This window comes from Pteropus medius, unplaced genomic scaffold (genome assembly GCF_902729225.1).
Source record: "Pteropus medius unplaced genomic scaffold, Ma_sr-lr_union100, whole genome shotgun sequence".
NCBI lineage: Eukaryota > Metazoa > Chordata > Mammalia > Chiroptera > Pteropodidae > Pteropus > Pteropus medius.
The window spans coordinates 26,677,024-26,694,950 of NW_024344240.1; the positions used below are offsets into that span (position 1 = coordinate 26,677,024).

A 17,927-nucleotide genomic window follows, 5' to 3' on the forward strand; every position below is an offset into this window, starting at 1 on the left:
AAAATAATTAAATGCTCCAGTCAAGAGATAAGGTGGCTGAATGGATAAGAAAACAAGACCCTTACATAGACTGCCTACAAGAGACTCACTTCAGGTTAAAAGACACACAAAGATGGAAAGTAAAGGGATGGAAAAATATATTTCATGTTGGACCTAGAAGGTACTGTGCTAAATGGAGTAAGTCAGATAAAGACAAATGCCATATGATTTCAGGTACATGTGGAACTAAACAACAATAACAACAACAACAAAAAACAAAACAAACAGAAACAAACTCATAGATACAGAGAACATTTAAAAGGTTTCCAGATTGGGGAGAGGGGTTAGGAGGAGTTTTTGAAAAAGGGGGAAGGGATTAAGAAAAACAAATTGATAGTTATAAAATAGTTATGGAGCTATAAAGTGTAGCATAAGGAATATAGTCAATAATATTTTAATGAGTATATATGGTGTCGTGTACTAGATTTATTGGGGTAACTTTATGAACTGTATAGATGTCTAATCACTATGTTGCACATCTGAAACTAATTTAATATTGTATGCAACTATTACTGAAAAATAAAGGATTATTTTAAAAAAAGACATAGGGTGGCTAAATGGATAAGACAACAAGACCCATACATATGATGCCTACAAGAGATCCACTTCAGACAGAATCACACACAGACTGAAAGTAAATGGATGGAAAAAAATATTTCATGCAAAGGGAAATGAAACTATAGCTGGGGTAGCAAAACTTGTATCAGACAAAATAGACTTTAAAACAAAGGCTATAACAAGAGACAAAGAAGGACATTTCATCATGATAAAGGGATCAATAAGAGGATATAACCCTTGTAAATATCTATACACCCAATGTAGGAGTACCTACATATATAAAGCAAATACTGAAAGACAAACACAAGAGGAATGAACAGTAATACAGTAATAGTAGGGGGCTAAAATACCCCACTGACATTAATGGATAGACTATCCAGTCAGAAAATCAACAAAGAAACCATGGCCTTAAATGACACTTTAGATCAGATGTATTGATTTTGCATTTTAGAATATTTCATTCCAAAGCAGCAGAATATAAAATCTTTTCAAGTGCACATGGAACATTTTCCAAGATAGACCACACATTAGGCCACAAAACCAGTCTCAATGAATCGAAGAAGACTGAAATCATATCAAGTATCTCCTCTGAGCACAATGGTATGAAACTAGAAATCAATTACAAGAAGAAAACTGAAAAACATACAAATACATGGAGGCTAAATAACATGCTACTAAACAATGTATGGGTCAACATTGAGATTAAGGAAGAAATCAAAAAATACCTTGAGACAAATGAAAATTAAAACACAATGACCCAAATCTATGGGACACAGCAAAAACAGTTGTAAGAGGGAATTCATAGCAAGACAGGACAACCTCAAGAAACAGGAAAAATCGCAAATAAACAATCCAACCTTACACCCGAAGGAACTAGAAAAAGAAAAGTAAACAAAACCCGAAGAGAGTAGAGGAAGGAAATAATGAAGTTCAGAGCAGAAATAAATGAAATAGAGTCTAAAAATAACAATACAAAATATCAATAAAACCAAAGGTTTGTTCTTTGAAAAGATAAATAAAATTGATAAAACTTTAACCAGACTTACCAAGAAAAAAGAGTGAGGACCTAAGTAAATAAAATCAGAAGTGAAAAAAGAGAAATGACAACTGATACCATAGAAATACAAAGGATTAAAGAAAATACTATGAACCAACAAATTGGACAACCTGAAAGAAATGGATAAATTCCTAGAAACATACAAACTTCCAAGACTGAATCAAGAAGAAACAGAAAATCTGAAAAGACCAATAACTACTAACAAAATTAAATAGTCAAAAAAACTCCCAACAAACAAAAGTCTTGGGCCAGAGGGCTTCATGTGTGAATTTTATCAAACGTTCAAAGAAGAATGAACATCTATCCTCCTCAAACTTTTGCAAAAAATTGAAGAGGAGGGAAAGCTCCCAAGTTCATATTATGAGGCCAGCATTAACCTGATACTGAAACCAGACAAAGACTTTACAAAAAAGAAAATTATGGGCCAATATTTCTGATGAACATATATGCAAAAATCCTCAAAAAAATATTAGCAAACTGTATTCAGCAATACATTAAAAGGATCATACATCATAATCAAGTGTAATTCATTCCTGGGACATAAAATTGGTTCAATATCTACAAATCAACATGATATACTACATAAACAAAAAGAAGGAGAAAACTCATATAATCATATCAATAGATGCAAAAAAGGCATTTGAAAAAAATCCAGCATCTATTATTGATAAAAACTGTCAGCAAAGTAAGAAAAAAGAGAACATAATAAAGGCCATATATGACAAACACGCAGCTAACATCATACTCAATGATGAAGGCTAAAAGCACATTTCTTAAGACAGGAACAAGACAAGGATGTCCACTTTCACCACTTTCATTCAGGTCATAGCACAGCAATCAGACAAGGAAAAGAAATACAAGGCATCCAAATTGGAAAGGAAGAAGTAAAACTGTCATTCTTTGCAGATGACATGATATTATATAGTGAGAAACCTAAAGATTCCACCAAAAAACTATTAGAACTGATAAATGAATTCAGTAAAGTAGTAGTATACAAACTGATATTCAGAAATCTGTTGCATTTTTATACACTGATAATGAACTATCAGAAAAATTAAGGAAACAATCCCATTTACAATTGCATCAAACAAAAAGTAAATAAGTTTTCTAAGAACAAATTTAATCAAGGAGGTAAAAGACCTGTACTCAGAAAACTATAAGACATTGAAGAAAGAAATAGAAGATACAAATATATGGAAGCATATACTGTGCTCATGGATAGGAAGAATCGACATCATTAACATGGCCATACTACCCAAAGCAATCTACATATACATTGCAATTCCTATCAAAATACCAATGGCATTTTTTCAGAAGTAGAATAAATTATCCAAAGTAATATAGAACCACAAAAGACCTGGAAGAGCCACAGCAGTCTTGACAAAGTAGAACAAAGTTGGAGATATCATGCTACCTAATATCAAAATATAATACAAGGCTATAGTGATTAAAAATGCATGGTACTGGCATAAAAACAGGCACATAGATCAATGGAATAAATCCATGCCTATATGGTCAATCTATGACAGAGGAAAAAGAATGTACAATGGAGTAAAGACATTTCTTCAAGAAATGGTGTCGGGAAAACTGGACAAATACATAAGAAAGGAAGGAAGGAAGGAAGGAAGGAAGGAAGGAAGGAAGGAAGGAAGAAAAATTAGACCACCTTCTTACACTATATAGAAAAATAAATATAAAATGGATTAAATGGTTAAATTTTAGACCCGAAACTATAGAACTCCTAGAAGAAAACACAGGCAGTAAACTCTTTGACATTACTCTTAGAAATATATTGCAAAAAGTCTTTTATATATAGCAAGGGAAACAAAAGAAAAATATAAACAAATGAGACTACATCAAACTAAAAAGGTTTTGCATGGCAAAGGAAACCCTCAACATAACAAAGACAGCCTATGAATGGAAGAATATATTCACAAATAATACATTCAATAAGGGCTCAATAGTCAAAATATATAAGGAACTCATATAACTTAATATAAAAAAATCCAATTAAAATATGGGCAGAGGACCTGAGTAGACATTCCTCCTGAGAGGAAGTACAGGTGGCCAACAAACATATGAAAAGATGCTCAACATCACTAATCATCAGAGAAATGCAAATTAAAATCACAATGAATTGTAACCACACACCATAGAGTCAGAACTGAAGTATATAACATAAAACAAGAAGAATCAGAGGCAAAATCCACAAAAGCGAACCGAAATAAAGAAAACAGAAACACAAGGACAAGAAAGTAATGGAAACACCCAACTACCAGAAAGCAAAAGATAAAATATCTATAAGAAGACCTCATATTTCAATAATCATCCTAAATGTAAATGGTCAGAACTCACCAATAAAAAGGCACAGAGTTGCAGAATGGATCAATAAAAAATTCCAAACATATGCTGCCTCCAGGAGACACATCTCAGCTTCAAAGACAAATATAGCCTCAAAGGGAAAGGGTGGAAAACGATATTTCAAGCAAATGGCATTCAGAGAAGAGTAGGAGTAGTGATACTAGTATCGGAGGAATAGACTTCGAAATAAAAAAAGGTAAAGAAAGATACTGAGGGATACTTCATAATGATAAAGGGAATCATACACGAAGAATACATAACACTTATTAATATCTATGCTCCCAATCAGGGAGCCCCGAAATATGTAATACACTTACTAACAGAACTGAAGGGAGAAACAGACCAAAACACTATCATAGTAGGGACCTAAACACCCCATTGTTGGATATGGACAGATCATCCAAACAGAAAATCAATAAGGAAATGACATACTTAAAGTATACATTAGACAAACTGGACATAAATGACATATACAAAACCTTCCATCCCCAAACAGCTGCTTATACATTCTTCTCTAATGCACATGGAACATTCTCAAGAATCGAACACATACTGGGACACATACATAGCCTCAACAAATATAAGAGGGTTGAAATCATACCAACCATATTCGCTGATCATAATGCTTTGAAACTAGAGATCAGCTGCAAAAAGTTATCAAGAAGAACCTGATATCCAAATACATGGAGATTAAACAACATGCTACTGAAGAATAACTGGGTCAGAGAAGAAATAAAAAGAGAGATCAAGAGATACATAGAAATGAATGATAATGATAGTACAACATATCAAAATTTTTGGGACACAGCAAAAGCAGTCATAAGAGGGAAGTTCCTATCATTACAGGCCTACCACCAAAAACAAGAATGAGCCCAAATAAACAACCTAACGATTCATCTTTCAAAAACTAGAAAAGGAAGAATAAATGAGGCCTAAAGTCAGCAGAAAGAAAGAAATAATCAAAATTAGAGCAAAAATAAATGAAATTGAAAACAAACAAAAAAATAAAAAATAAATACAACAAAGAGCTGTTTCTTTGAGAAGGTTAATAAAATTGATAAACTGGCTAGACTCACTAAAGAAAAAAGAGAAAGGACACAAATAAACAAAATCAGGGACGAAAGAGGGGAAATTACGACTGACATTGCAGAAATACAAAGGATCATGTAAGAATACTATGAAAAGTATAACACCAAATTTAATACCTAGAAGAAATGGACCAGTACGTAGAAAAATATAATCTTCCTAGACTGAATCAAGAACTAGAAAATCTAAATAGACCAATCAGCAGTATGGAAATTAAAACAATCATCAAAACCTTACCAAAAAGTAAAAGTCTAGGACCAGGTGGCTTCACCAGTGAATAAATATTACAAAGCATTAAAAGAAGATTTAATACCTATTCTCCTCATACTCTTTCAAAAACTCAAAGAGGAGGCAATACTTCCCAAATTATTTTATGAGGCCAATATTACTCTGATACCAAAACCTGGAAAAAGATAACACAAAAAAGGAAAACTACAGACCAATATCTCTCATGAACACAGATGCAAAAATCCTAAATAAGATACTAGCGAACTGAATACAGCAACATATTAAAAAGATTATAAACAATGATCAAGTGGGCTTCATCCCAGGGGTACAGGGATGGTTCAACATACACAAATCGATTAATGTGATACATCACATAAACAAAGTAAAAAATAAGAATCATATGATCATATCGAAAGATGTAGAAAAAGCCTTTGACAAAAAGGGACGAATGAATGCTGTATCGACAAGATACAGCATTCATTTGTGATCAAAACACTTAACAAAATTGGTATAGAAGGAAAGTACCTTAATATAATAAAGGCCATCTATGAAAAACCCTCAGCCAATATTATACTTAATGGTGAAAAACTAAAAATCTTCCCTCTAAGATCAGGAACAAGGCAAGGCTGTCCACTATCACCACTGCTATTAAATATAACATTGGAGGTCCTAGCGAGTGCAATAAGGCAGGAGAAAGATATAAAAGGTATCCAAATAGGAAATGAAGAAATCAAACTGTCGCTATTTGCAGATGACATGATTCTCTATATAGAAAACCCTAAATACTCCACAAGAACACTACCCGAAACAAGCAAATACAGCAAAGTCTCTGGATACAAAATCAATGTTCAAAATCCATAGCATTCCTATACTCTAATAATGAAGTGTCAGAAAAAAAGTGGAAAAAATAATTCCTTCTGCAATTGCAACAAAAAGAATAAAATATCTAGGAATAAATCTAATGAAACATGTGAAGGACTTATATAATGAAAACTGCAAGATCCTATTAAAAGAAATCAAAGAAGATATAAAGAAATGGAAAGATATTCCGTGTTCTTGGACCGGAAGAATCAACATAGTTAAAATGACCATACATTATACAGAGTTAATGCAATCCCCATCAAGATATTTTTAAAGAAATAGAACAAAAAATCATCAGATTCGTATGGAAGCACAAAAGACCCCAAATTGCCAAAGCCATCCTGAGGAAAAAGAATGAGGCTGGAGGCATCACTCTGCCCAACTTCAAATTATACTACAAAGCGACAGTAATGAAAACAGCATGTATTGGCAGCAAAACAGACACATGAACCAGTGGAACAGAATTGAGAGTCCAGAAGTAAACCCATATTTATATGGGCAAATAATTTTCGACAAAAAAGCCAAAAACATACAGTGGAGAAAGGAAAGCCTCTTCCATAAATGGCGCTGGAAGGCCACCTGCAAAAGAATGAAATTAGACTGTTGTCTATCACTACACACCAAAATTAACTCAAAATGGATTAAGGACCTGAATATAAGACCTGAAACAATAAAATGCATAGAAGAAAACATAGGAACTAAGCTCAAGGACCTTGGACTTGAAGAGGATTTTATGAACTTGATCTCAGAGGCAAGGGAAGTAAAAGCAAAAATAAATGAATGGGATTACATCAAACTAAAAAGCTTCCGTTCAGCAAAAGAAATCATCAACAAGGTAAAGGGACAACCATCTCAATGGGAAAATATATTTGCAAGCAACGCCTCCGATAAGGGTCTAATATCCAAAATATACAAAAACTCATATGACTTAATAACAAAAAAACAAATGATCCAATCAAAAAATGGGCAGAGGACCTGAGCAGACACTTCTCCCTAGAAGACATACAAATGGTCTACAAACGTATGAAAAGATGCTCAACATTGCTAGCTATTAGGGAAATGCAAATCAAAACCACAATGAGACACCACCTGTTACCAAACACACCTGTTAGAATAGCTATAATCAACAGGACAAGTAATAGCAAATGTTGGAGAGGATGCAGAGAAAACGGAACCCTCATACACTGATGATGGGACTGCTAATTGGTAGAACCACTATGGAAAACAGTATGGAGGTTCATCAAAAAACTAACAATTGATCTACCATATGATCCAGCAGTCCCATTACTGGATATTTACCCCAAAGATATATGTGTGTGTGTGTGTGTGTGTGTATATATATATATATATATATATATATATATATATATATATATATATATATATATATATATATTCCATTGTGTATATACATACATATATATATATACACAATGGAATATATATATATACATATATATATTCACAATGGAATATTACTCTGCCAATAAAAAAGAACGAAATCTTACCATTGTTATATTTGTAACAATGTGGATGGAACTAAAGAATATTATACTAAGTTAAATAATTCAGATAAAGATAAGTACTATATAATTTCACTTATACGTAGAATCTGAAAAACAACAAATGAACAAACAGAACAGAAGCAAAGTCATAGGTACAGAGGACTGACAATTGTCAGACAGAGGGTGTCAGAGGGCTGGGTGAAAAAGGAGAAGGGATTAAGAAGTACATATTGACAGTTACAACATAATCACTGGGATGTAAAGTACAGCATAGAGAATATAGTCAATAATATTGTAATAACTATGTATGGTATCAGATGGGCACTAGACTTAATGGGGATCACTTCATACATTATATAAATAACTAACCACTATGCTGTATACCTGAAACTAATATAATATTGAATGCCAACTGTAATTGAAAAATAAAAATAATTACAAAAAACAATAATTACAAAAAATAATTACAAAAAAAGTTTCCTGAACATCATGTTAAACTCTTTTCAAACTCTTTATGTAATGTGTTAAGTGATAAGATGGAGATGTGTTAGCAATTGTACAGTAGGTAAATATGCACTAACTGGACTTTTAAGAAATGGAGAGAATATAGAATTGGGGATAATTAAGGAAAAAGGCCAATTGAGATTCTAGAGGACCAGTTTTTGCTACTTTGCCACATGGTGGCCTGCCTTACCAACCCCCCACTTTCATACTTCTCTACCTGGTGCCTGTAAAGCTTCATCTCTCCTATCATAGCTCAAATGTATACACTTCTGAAACCTTTCTCACCCTGAAATGACTCATTTTCATGTTCATGTATAGTTTTTGCTTATACTATTAGTAGAGCATAGAGTATGTTTCACTCTTGCTAGTCATATAGGTGCTTGTTACCTTTTTAGTTCACAACTGCTCCGATAGAGAGACCTTGTTGTCTGTGTTTTTTATTTGATACAATTCCTGGCACATAAGAGTTTCTGATAAATGAGCACTTGAGTGACTCTGAATCCAGAATTTCAGCAAATGCATGTGTGCCCTTCCAGAAAAGCCAGACGGTGCTGCAGATAACTACAGGGCCTTTGAAAAAATAAAGTATCTGGCAAGTGGAAATCCAGACTAAGAATATAGAATTGGGGATAATTAAGGAAAAAGGCCAATTGAGATTCTAGAATATTTTTTAAAATAATAGTAATACTTCCAGTATCATATTGTAACTCACATTGACTTGCCTAAAAGGACTTTCTGAATGGAAGTCCTACAACTTATCTAACAAATGGGTAAGAATCAAGTGTGTTGAGAGCAATGATGTAGAAACTGCTTGAATCCTTGAACAGACAGGGAAAACATCTTTGTAATCTTGTCAATGTGAATAATTAACCTGGAAACCCTTATGTTTTAGAGAATGAAAAGATAAATATGATCAGCTCAGATTCAAATATCAGGAATTTGTGGGAACCAAGGTTAGCTTAGTAAGTGAAGGGGACTGTAGGTAATATGGACACTTTCTTTAAAAATAAGACAAGAAAGAAGTTTCTGGAGTTCCTCTGACCTTCTTGACTTTCTTCTGGTTCTGCTTAAGGCTTTCTACACCCTCCCCCGCTTCATGTAACTGTCACTGCCTTCTCTTAATTCCCTTGACAAACATTCACTAGAAAAACTTACCAACCATGTCCCACTCCTTGACCTATGCACTCTGAGGGGTCACTAGGAGCTCCCTGAACAACTAACTAGAAGACAAACTATCATGAGAGTCTTCTTCCTTCTCATCTGAGGCCTCAGGAGGGAATAGAGTTTAACTCCATTTTTTTGGCACAGGTCTAATGCACACAATAAGTGGGAAAAGAGCATATAAATCCTAATGTACCTTTGGAAATAATGTTTGGGACAAATGTTCTGTGAACATAAAATGCTTATAAGATTCTAGCCACAGAATTACAACAATCATCCATTGCAATGGTGATATATAGTTCTACATTCCTTAAATATTTACTTTGTGTTTACTCTGTTCCAAGCCCTGTGCTATGGGAGATAACAAGCTATATGACATAATTTCCATCCACGGTATTTGTGACCAAGCTAGTTGTGAAAAGAACTGACAGAATGGGTGTTTAATCTCCAAAATTACCATGGAGTAATCAATATAACTTAAAGTGGTAGAAGCATATTTAGAATTTTCAGAGACCTTTGCTATCCCTAATTTATCTTCCCCAAAATCTAGTAAAATAAGCACAGTTGGCACTGTGGCAACCATTGACAGAAATGTAGACTCTGGCAAGTGAGAAAAACAGGCCTGAAACCCAGATGCTGCACTGCACTGTAAAGTCCAGAACGTTTTTCTGGAAGGTGTCACAGTTTTATGTTACATAGTCCTCGTGCTACATGCCAGTGTTGCTACACATTCCCACTATTACATAATCATGGAAAACTCTCACCTGGGCTAAAATCAAGGTGTCACAGGGCTGGATTCCCTTCTGAAGGCCCTAGAGGAGAATCTGGTTACTCGCTTTTTCCAGCTTCTGGAGGCTGCCCACATTCTTTGGCTCATGGTCCTTCCTTGCATCACTCTGACCTGTGCTTCCGTCGTCACATCACCTTATGTCCTGTCTCTGGTTTTTCCTTATAAGGACTCTTGTAATTTCATTAGGCCCACCCAGATAATCCAAGATACTCTCTTGCTCAAAATGTTTAACATAATTACATCTGTAAAGTCCCTTTGCCATAAAAGATAACATTCACAGGTTCCAGGGATTAGGACATGGACTTCTTTTAAGGGAGAGGGCCTGTCTACCATAGTCTAGACTGTTACTACAGTCTAGAAGAAATAATAGAAAAAGTCTTGCTTCTGCCTTCCTGGTAGGCCCCACATGGCACCTGCCCATTCAGTTGGCTGTGAGGGTTGGGGCAGCCTGAGCTGTTGGTCCTGTGGTGAGATGCTTCACAGCCTCATTAAAAATGTTTGAGTCCCCGTTAAACCCTGCTACATCCAGGCTTACAGGGACATCTAGGTAGAATGGGGTTGATGGGCTTCATTATTTACAAAATCAGGAGTGCTGATAGAAGAAGTAAAGCTTTGAAAACTTTGAGTCCTATACCTGCTCATGGTCATCATTAACCAACTTTATCTGGAATGCTCATCAGATGAACTATCAGTCTAGCTGTAATTTCAGCAAACTCTGTTAAACGGAATTGTGGAACATTGCTGTATACTTGTAGAAGTGCTGTTTCCTTTGTGGCATGACACACAGTGGTGGTAAGACACACCACTGCTTGCACTCACATTACTTTCACAGCTCCCGTGTGTGCCCATCGTACCCAGTAGGTCTTTGTACCATAGTACATACTGTCCCTCTTGCTGAGCCATTCCAGTCTTAGGAATCCCAAAGAACTTTAGAATAAATATTTCGGTTATCATAGGAATTGGGGATCAGGTCTAGGTATTCAAACATCTGATGTTCAATATGTATTTGTTAAACAGGAAAAGAAAAAAGAAAAAAAGAAAAAGCCTTAATGGACTTAGGTTGGAAAGTTTTCTTTTTAATTTAACACACACAACATTAATTGGGCTTCATCTAAATTAAAACTTTTTGCTCTTTAATTAAAAAAATGAAATAAAATGAATGGGCAAGCCTCAGACTGGAAGAAACTATTTGCAAAACATATGTCCGACAAAAGACTGATATCCAGATATATACAGAAGTCTTACAACTCAATAAGAAGAACATGACCCAATTTTTTTAAATGGGCAAAAATATTGAACTGATACTTTACCAAAATTATACAAATGGAAAAAGGCATATGAAAAGATGCTCAATGTATATGTCATTAGGAAAATGCAAATAAAGACCACAGTGAAATACTATTCATACCCACTGGGATAGCTAAAATTGATAACACTGACCATACCGGATGTGAATGACAGTGTGGAGAAGTTGGATTCTTATATACCAGGAGGGAGTATAAAAGGGAATGGAAAATGGTTTGCAGTTTCTTAAGAATTTAAACATCTTTCCCTACCATATGACCCAGTCGTTCCATTCCTCAATAGATACTCAAGCAAAATAAAGCACACGTCCATACAAAACCTATACACGAATGTTCATTGCAGCTTTATTTGAAAAGCCAAGAACTGGGAACAACTCAAATGTCCATCAGCAGGGGAATGGATAAACAAAGTGTATTATACCTATACAATGGAACACTACTGGGCAATAAAACAAATGAAATATTGACTCATTCAGCACAGATGAATGTCAAAATGATTGTGTTGAGTGAAAAAAAGTTAGCCAAAAATACATACTGTATGATTCCATATTTCAACATAGACTACAAAAATTTTGTAATCTGAGAGAGTTATTTTAGATGTTTTGCCCCAAAGGCTTTTATTTTCATTGAGACAGCAAGACCTCTTGCCAAAATAACTGGAACTTAAAGAAAAGCTTGACCCTCAGCAAGACCCAGCCAGCGAGTCCACTCCATTAGCTGCAGCCCCTCTCCTTGCTGGCAGTACTCTGGGTGGTGATGCTGAGCAGGGGTGGGGGCAGGAATGAGACCTCTATATGTTGGTGTAGTCAGTGTCCAGATCATTGGTCATTTAGAACTTGGGACTTTCAGATCCTGTGGGCCTGAAGCACGTGAATATTGATGTCAATATGAGTCTATAAAGTGACATCAAGCTATAATGATGTGGAAAGTCCTGATCAAATGCTCTATAGTCAGAAGGTCAGTTCTCAGTTTAATAATATGGCGAGTTGAGGGAATAGAGGTGCTCTTAAAGGCAGAAGCTATCAAGTAGGAGCACTCTACAGGGCCTGGAGCTGGCCTTCTCCATTCACTTCTTCGTGACAACACAAACTTGCCATCACACAGTCCTCTGTGCTTGCCAAGGCATGTTCACATCTGTTCACATTCCTGCCATGGCGTAGGAGGTAGACCAAAAGCTGTTATTCCTGTTGTACAGTTGAAGTGCCTGGCACCTCAGAGTTGGGTGACTGGAGAAAGTTCTTGCAGTGGATGTGGGAGACTCTGTCTTCCTTAGCTCCTCTGTCCTCTAGGACATTCCATAACCACACAGCCCTCCTTTCCAAATGTTTGATTTTTAATGTTCCCTTTACTATTCCCAACTCCTCCCTGCTTTGCAACTTATTTGAAACTATAGTATCATGTTATTCTTGATTTTCTGAATCTACCATGTACTTTAAAAGCCTTACAATTTGCAAGTTTTGGTGTTTGTTTTTCTCCTCTCAGTTAAGGAAGATTAAAAGCAATTCTACTTTGAAAAATCTCTTATGACAAGTCCTGAAAATCGAGTTTGGGAAGGGCTGGTTGAGAGAATGACTTCTGCACAAAAATTTGTATAAAGGAGCCTTAGCTAGTGGGGCCAAGTGCTTGCCCCACTCCTGGCCTGGGGAATCTTCGGGAACCATGATAATTGAATGTTGGGTACAGCATTATCACAAAGTCCAAGGCACTGCATGTATAATACATGCAACAGCCATGGATATATGGATGAATCTCTAAATGTTATGCTAAGAGAAAGAAGCCACACCCCAAAGTGTATATACTGCATATTCTGGTCACCTAAAACTCTAGAAATGACAAATCGGGACTATCTGACAGAAAGCAGGTTGTTGGGGGAGAGGAGAAGGAAGGAGGTGACAGTTGACTAGGAAGAGGTAGGGACTTATTTGGGAAATGGAAATACTCTAGATTTTTATCAAGATGGTAGTTACACATCTGTCAAATACATAGATCTGTATACTTTAAAAGGATGCATATAAATTTCTGTCTCAACAGGTTGATTAAAAAATGAGAGAAGGAAAATGTGAAAATACTTGCACAGTTCTCTATTTTTCTTCCTGTTCTCAAAGCTGTCTTGGACATTTGTAATGTCTCAACATGTGTTTGTAGTTTCATTAATTCTTGATTTTTTGTTTTGTTTTGTTTGTCTTGTTTAGGGGCGGGGGGGGGTGGCGCCAGCAAACCTAACTCAGAAAATACTCTAAATGTAAGAGCCTTGAAATTAATCCAGTTGGTTGCATAAGAACAAACAGAACACAAAGCAAACACATAAATTTATTCTTTCTTACTGAAAACATTACGCAGAGATATGGTTTTCGCCATGACTCATAGAACATGTTTATACTTACTTAAATTGTACATGCTCATGCAACCTAGTCCGACTTTTTAATAGGGCTGCTTTAACTATGTGCTCCATTTTCGCACTACTGTTGGGTTTGGCTTCATCACTGTTTTCATTGTTAATAAAATGTAGCTCTTCATACTTACTTGTCTTTCCACAGGAGCACATGGGTACCTAATGAGATGTTTCTGAACTTTCTTCCTTCTGACAAAGGCAAGCCTAGTGTAGACATGTATGCAGATGTCCTTGGGTCTCATCTCTGACTCCTCTCTTCTTGCCCTTCCAGACTCCAGAGCCAGGTGCACACCTACCAGGTGAGACTGAAGATAAGCAGCTCCCTCCTTCTCCAGCAGAACCAGAGGAACAGGGATGGAACCAGGAAACAGACTACAATGATGTTGAGACACTCTCCCACCAGAGTGAAAGTCAATTGGACACAAAACCTGATCCCTTTGAAAGCGCTTCTGACACAGAGTCCCTGCCTGGTGACCTCGTAGAGGGAATCTTCTCCCCTCCAAGTAGTACCTCCGAGGACAGAGTAGCACACTGGGAATGCCCTGATGGCGCAGCCACCACACCTCCTCAGGAGCAGCATTCAACTAGCATCCCTGAGCTTGAGCCAAAGGAAGAACAAGATTTGTCCCTTAAATTCAAAGAAGAGTCTTATGAAAGTGGATTCCGAGCCTTTGTTGCAGTCACTGGGGAAGAGAAGGCCGAACAAGTCCCAGGCTGTGTGGCCAGCCTGGAGCAAAAGTCTTTGCTGGCAGAGTCTCCTCGCCACACAGAAGGTTGCTTGCAGGATGCCACAGGCAGCTATAGTCTCCAGCCAGCAAAAGCGTTGACTGTACAGGACATCAGGGGGTTCTCTGTTATTTCTCTTCAGAAATCCAGGTCTGAGAGTAGTCTGAGCATCCCAGTGGTCTGGCCTTTCCTTCTCTGGTGCTGTGAACTGGGCCAGAGTTGGCCACATTTCTATAACAGAGCCAGAGGACCAGGGCTGCCTCTCAGAAACCTGAGGGACAGCACAGCCCCTCTGGGAGCCAAGGCAAAGAAGGGCAGTGTCCTGAGTCCCTCTGTGAGCCCAGACTTACCCTGCTGCCAACTCTGTTTTGATGCCTCCTGGCAGCTTTCTTTAGGAACATCTTGCCTCTTACGTACCAAGCTTTGGCATAGCGCCCCAGGAAATATTGATGACAAGGGCAGGGCATCCCCAGGACATTACTGTCCGCATAGAAGGACATTGACCAGGGCCCATTCCATTGCAGGGTTTCCCTTAAGATACCCTGATGATCCCCCAGGGCAGAACTTTGTGCAGTTTGGGATCCCTTTAAAGGAAAGGACAAAGGGAAAACAAGATATAAGAACACTAAACCCGTTTCGCCCTGCTCCCATCCAAGTGTCTCACGTGCTTCCTGATCCCCAAAAGAGGGTTCCTTATTTGCAGGATCAGTATAGACCCAGTTCTCTTAGCTGCAGGAGGGCATCTCAGGATACATCCTCTGAATATCTCTGGCTGGAAAACCAGTTGGGACAGGATTCTAGGTCCTGCCAAATCTCTTCATGCCATACTGCAGAATCGGTGAGCCTCGGGGCAGAGGAAGTGCCAGTGCTCACAGAGTACAAGTCTGAACAGAGCCCAGAAAGCAGACCAGAGGGACCCCAAGTCACTGGCCTTGCACCAGATGCTGCTGATGTAAGTGATAAACAGAAGCACCTTCGGGACATTTCTGTTGAGGCAGGAAACCAAACCAGTAATTACACATCAAAGTATATTCTCACTGAGAAAAGAAAGCCACCTACTAGGGCCAAGTTCCCACATCGTTCTAGCAATAACTGCAGGTCACAGGTGTGGAAGAGAGACTGGATAGGTTGCTCCAGAGCGAGTAATCCTTCAGACGCTCCAGAAACCACCCAGAAATCGAGTACAACAGACATTTCAAAGGAAGCAGAAAATGTGATGGTGGTAGACCCCCACTGCATGAAAAGTGCTTTGCAGGGTTTTTCAGAAGTAACATCAGCGACCCTGTCTCACTGCAGCTGTGGGTATGAGGAGTGTGACCAGGGACTGGAGGGTCCTGCTACACCCTCTGCTGGGGCCCTGTTGCTGGATCCCAAAGCAGACACCTCTTCTAGGGGCAAGTGCACACTCATCCTTATAGCTGTTGAGCAGAAAGGTCTGCAGACCACGAGGAGAGTGAGTCCTGTTCCAGAAACACGGTGCTGTGAAATTCTGGAGGAAAGACCAAGATCTCTCAGCAGTGCTGGAGTGATGCCCTATGAGTCTCTCATAGCTGGCAAACCACGAACTTGTGGCAAGGAGTGGGAGCTCCCAATAGCCCACAGACTGGGAGGTGATGATGGGGCTCTTCAGCAGGTGAACCAAGCTGCAGAGCTTGGGGCAGTTCTGGTCCCCCAAGCTGCTTCTGGCAGAGAAAAGACTTGCTCCCCAGAGCCAGAAGGGAGCCTGCTGAGCACAAAGGAGTTTTTGGAAGAGAAACCGTGTGGTGTGAGTCAGAGCAACTGGATTTCGGCAGAGCAGGAAGATGCTGCTCTGGTGTCCAGCCCTGGGCCCCAGGACCCACGTGGAGGCTGTGAGAGTATGCAGGGTGGCAAGGCCTCTGAGGGCGGCATTGCCCAGGCCTCTGCCCATGCTCTGGCTCTCCCACAGCTCCGACAGCACCGCTGTCAGGCTTCTCAGGAGCCTGGGAAGTGCTTCAGGAAAAGCCAGCCTTCAACCACCCAGAGTTGGGGAGAGGACGGTGCCCCCGCTCCAACCACGGAGGGCTGCCCTGTGTACTCTGCAGGCCTCCAGAAGCTCCATTCAGTGAGGGTCATGACCGCTGCAGTCAGCTGGCAGGGGGCATCTGGCCCAGGCCGGGCTTCAAAGCACCACCTGCCTGTGAGTGCTGACCCGAAGGTCGTCCTCCAGGGAGTGGGCGAGGGAGCTGCAGGGCTCATTCAAGGTGGGGATGCAAAAACACCAGGGGACCTTGGAAGCAGAAAACCATCCTCAGAAAGCTACAAAGCCAAGGAACTCAAAACTCCAGAGAAAGGGCTCAGGGCAAGGCTGGCCATAACTCATAAGACCTTTGCAAATTTTTTTGAGTCAAAAGTTTTAGACAAAAAGAACACTGATGAAAGTTCTCCACGTTCTCTCAAGGGCCAGAAGAAGAGCAGACTGCTCCAGGGGTCCTGGCCTGCATTTCTGAAAAGCAAAGGTGTAGAAGGCCCCAAAAGGCCTTCTTTAGTGAGTTCGGTTCCAGAACCAGAAATCCTGAATCCTCTCAGACCTTCTCCACCAGGGACTAACAGCCACTGTGAGGAGCAGACAGAGGACAAGGAGAGCTATGTTGTTAGAAATCACTGGGCACCGTCGTCTTTTCCCACACCTTCATCATCCAGCAATTTGGTCTCTCCAGATAGTAGGAGAAAAAGTGAACCAACCATCCAATATTCAAGCCCCCAGGAAAGTGGTAGGTACCTACGCTCAGGTATCTTTTCTGAAAAGTCCTGGCTAATGTCACCCACCAGCACTCATGCCCAACAGGCTGGGATCAGCTGTACTCTCCCTGCCAGCTCAGCCTGCTACTTGTCTTATGGGAGCCAAGATATGCCGTGCAAACCCTTGAGCCCCAAGCCACAGAGCCCTGGGCATGGTGCTCAGCAGGCAGATTTCCATTACTTTGGCACAGGCAGTGCCAAGTCCATGGTTTTTCTTGGAAGCTATAGCAATGTGGATAGCAGCCTAGAGGCCACGGAAAGGCCCAAGACTCCCAAGGCCAGGACAAGCCTCCTCCTTTCTCTACAGACATTGGACCAGGATGAACCAGAGGAGAGTGGAAAAAGAGGCCAGCATCACTGTCATCTAAACACAGCACCCTCACTCAGGAATCTGCCTGGGAGTGAGGTGAGTTATCTGCAACTCCCACCAACTCCCTCATTTCTCTCTTAAGGCAAGAGCAGGGGGGAACCACATGGGAAATTTTCCTAAATGAGGAGAGAAGTGAAATAGGAAGATCAATCTGCCTTCCATGGACATTGCCCCAGTTACATTCCCAGAGTGCCCTCACCTAATCAGCAGTGTGTGACCAACTTC

At 39.1% G+C, this 17,927-nt stretch overlaps 1 protein-coding gene and 1 pseudogene across 1 annotated transcript in view; both read left to right on the plus strand.

Annotated features, from left to right (window-relative positions):
- ARHGEF4 (Rho guanine nucleotide exchange factor 4) overlaps positions 1 to 17,927 on the plus strand; it is a 251,905-nt gene that overhangs the window by 119,168 nt on the left and 114,810 nt on the right. The window contains exon 2 of the mRNA XM_039869287.1: positions 14,118 to 17,738. Within this exon, the coding sequence (XP_039725221.1) occupies positions 14,118 to 17,738 (3,621 nt within the window). The remainder of the gene's footprint in view (positions 1 to 14,117; positions 17,739 to 17,927) is intronic.
- On the plus strand, positions 10,623 to 10,804 carry LOC120607376 (ATP synthase subunit ATP5MPL, mitochondrial-like; annotated as a pseudogene).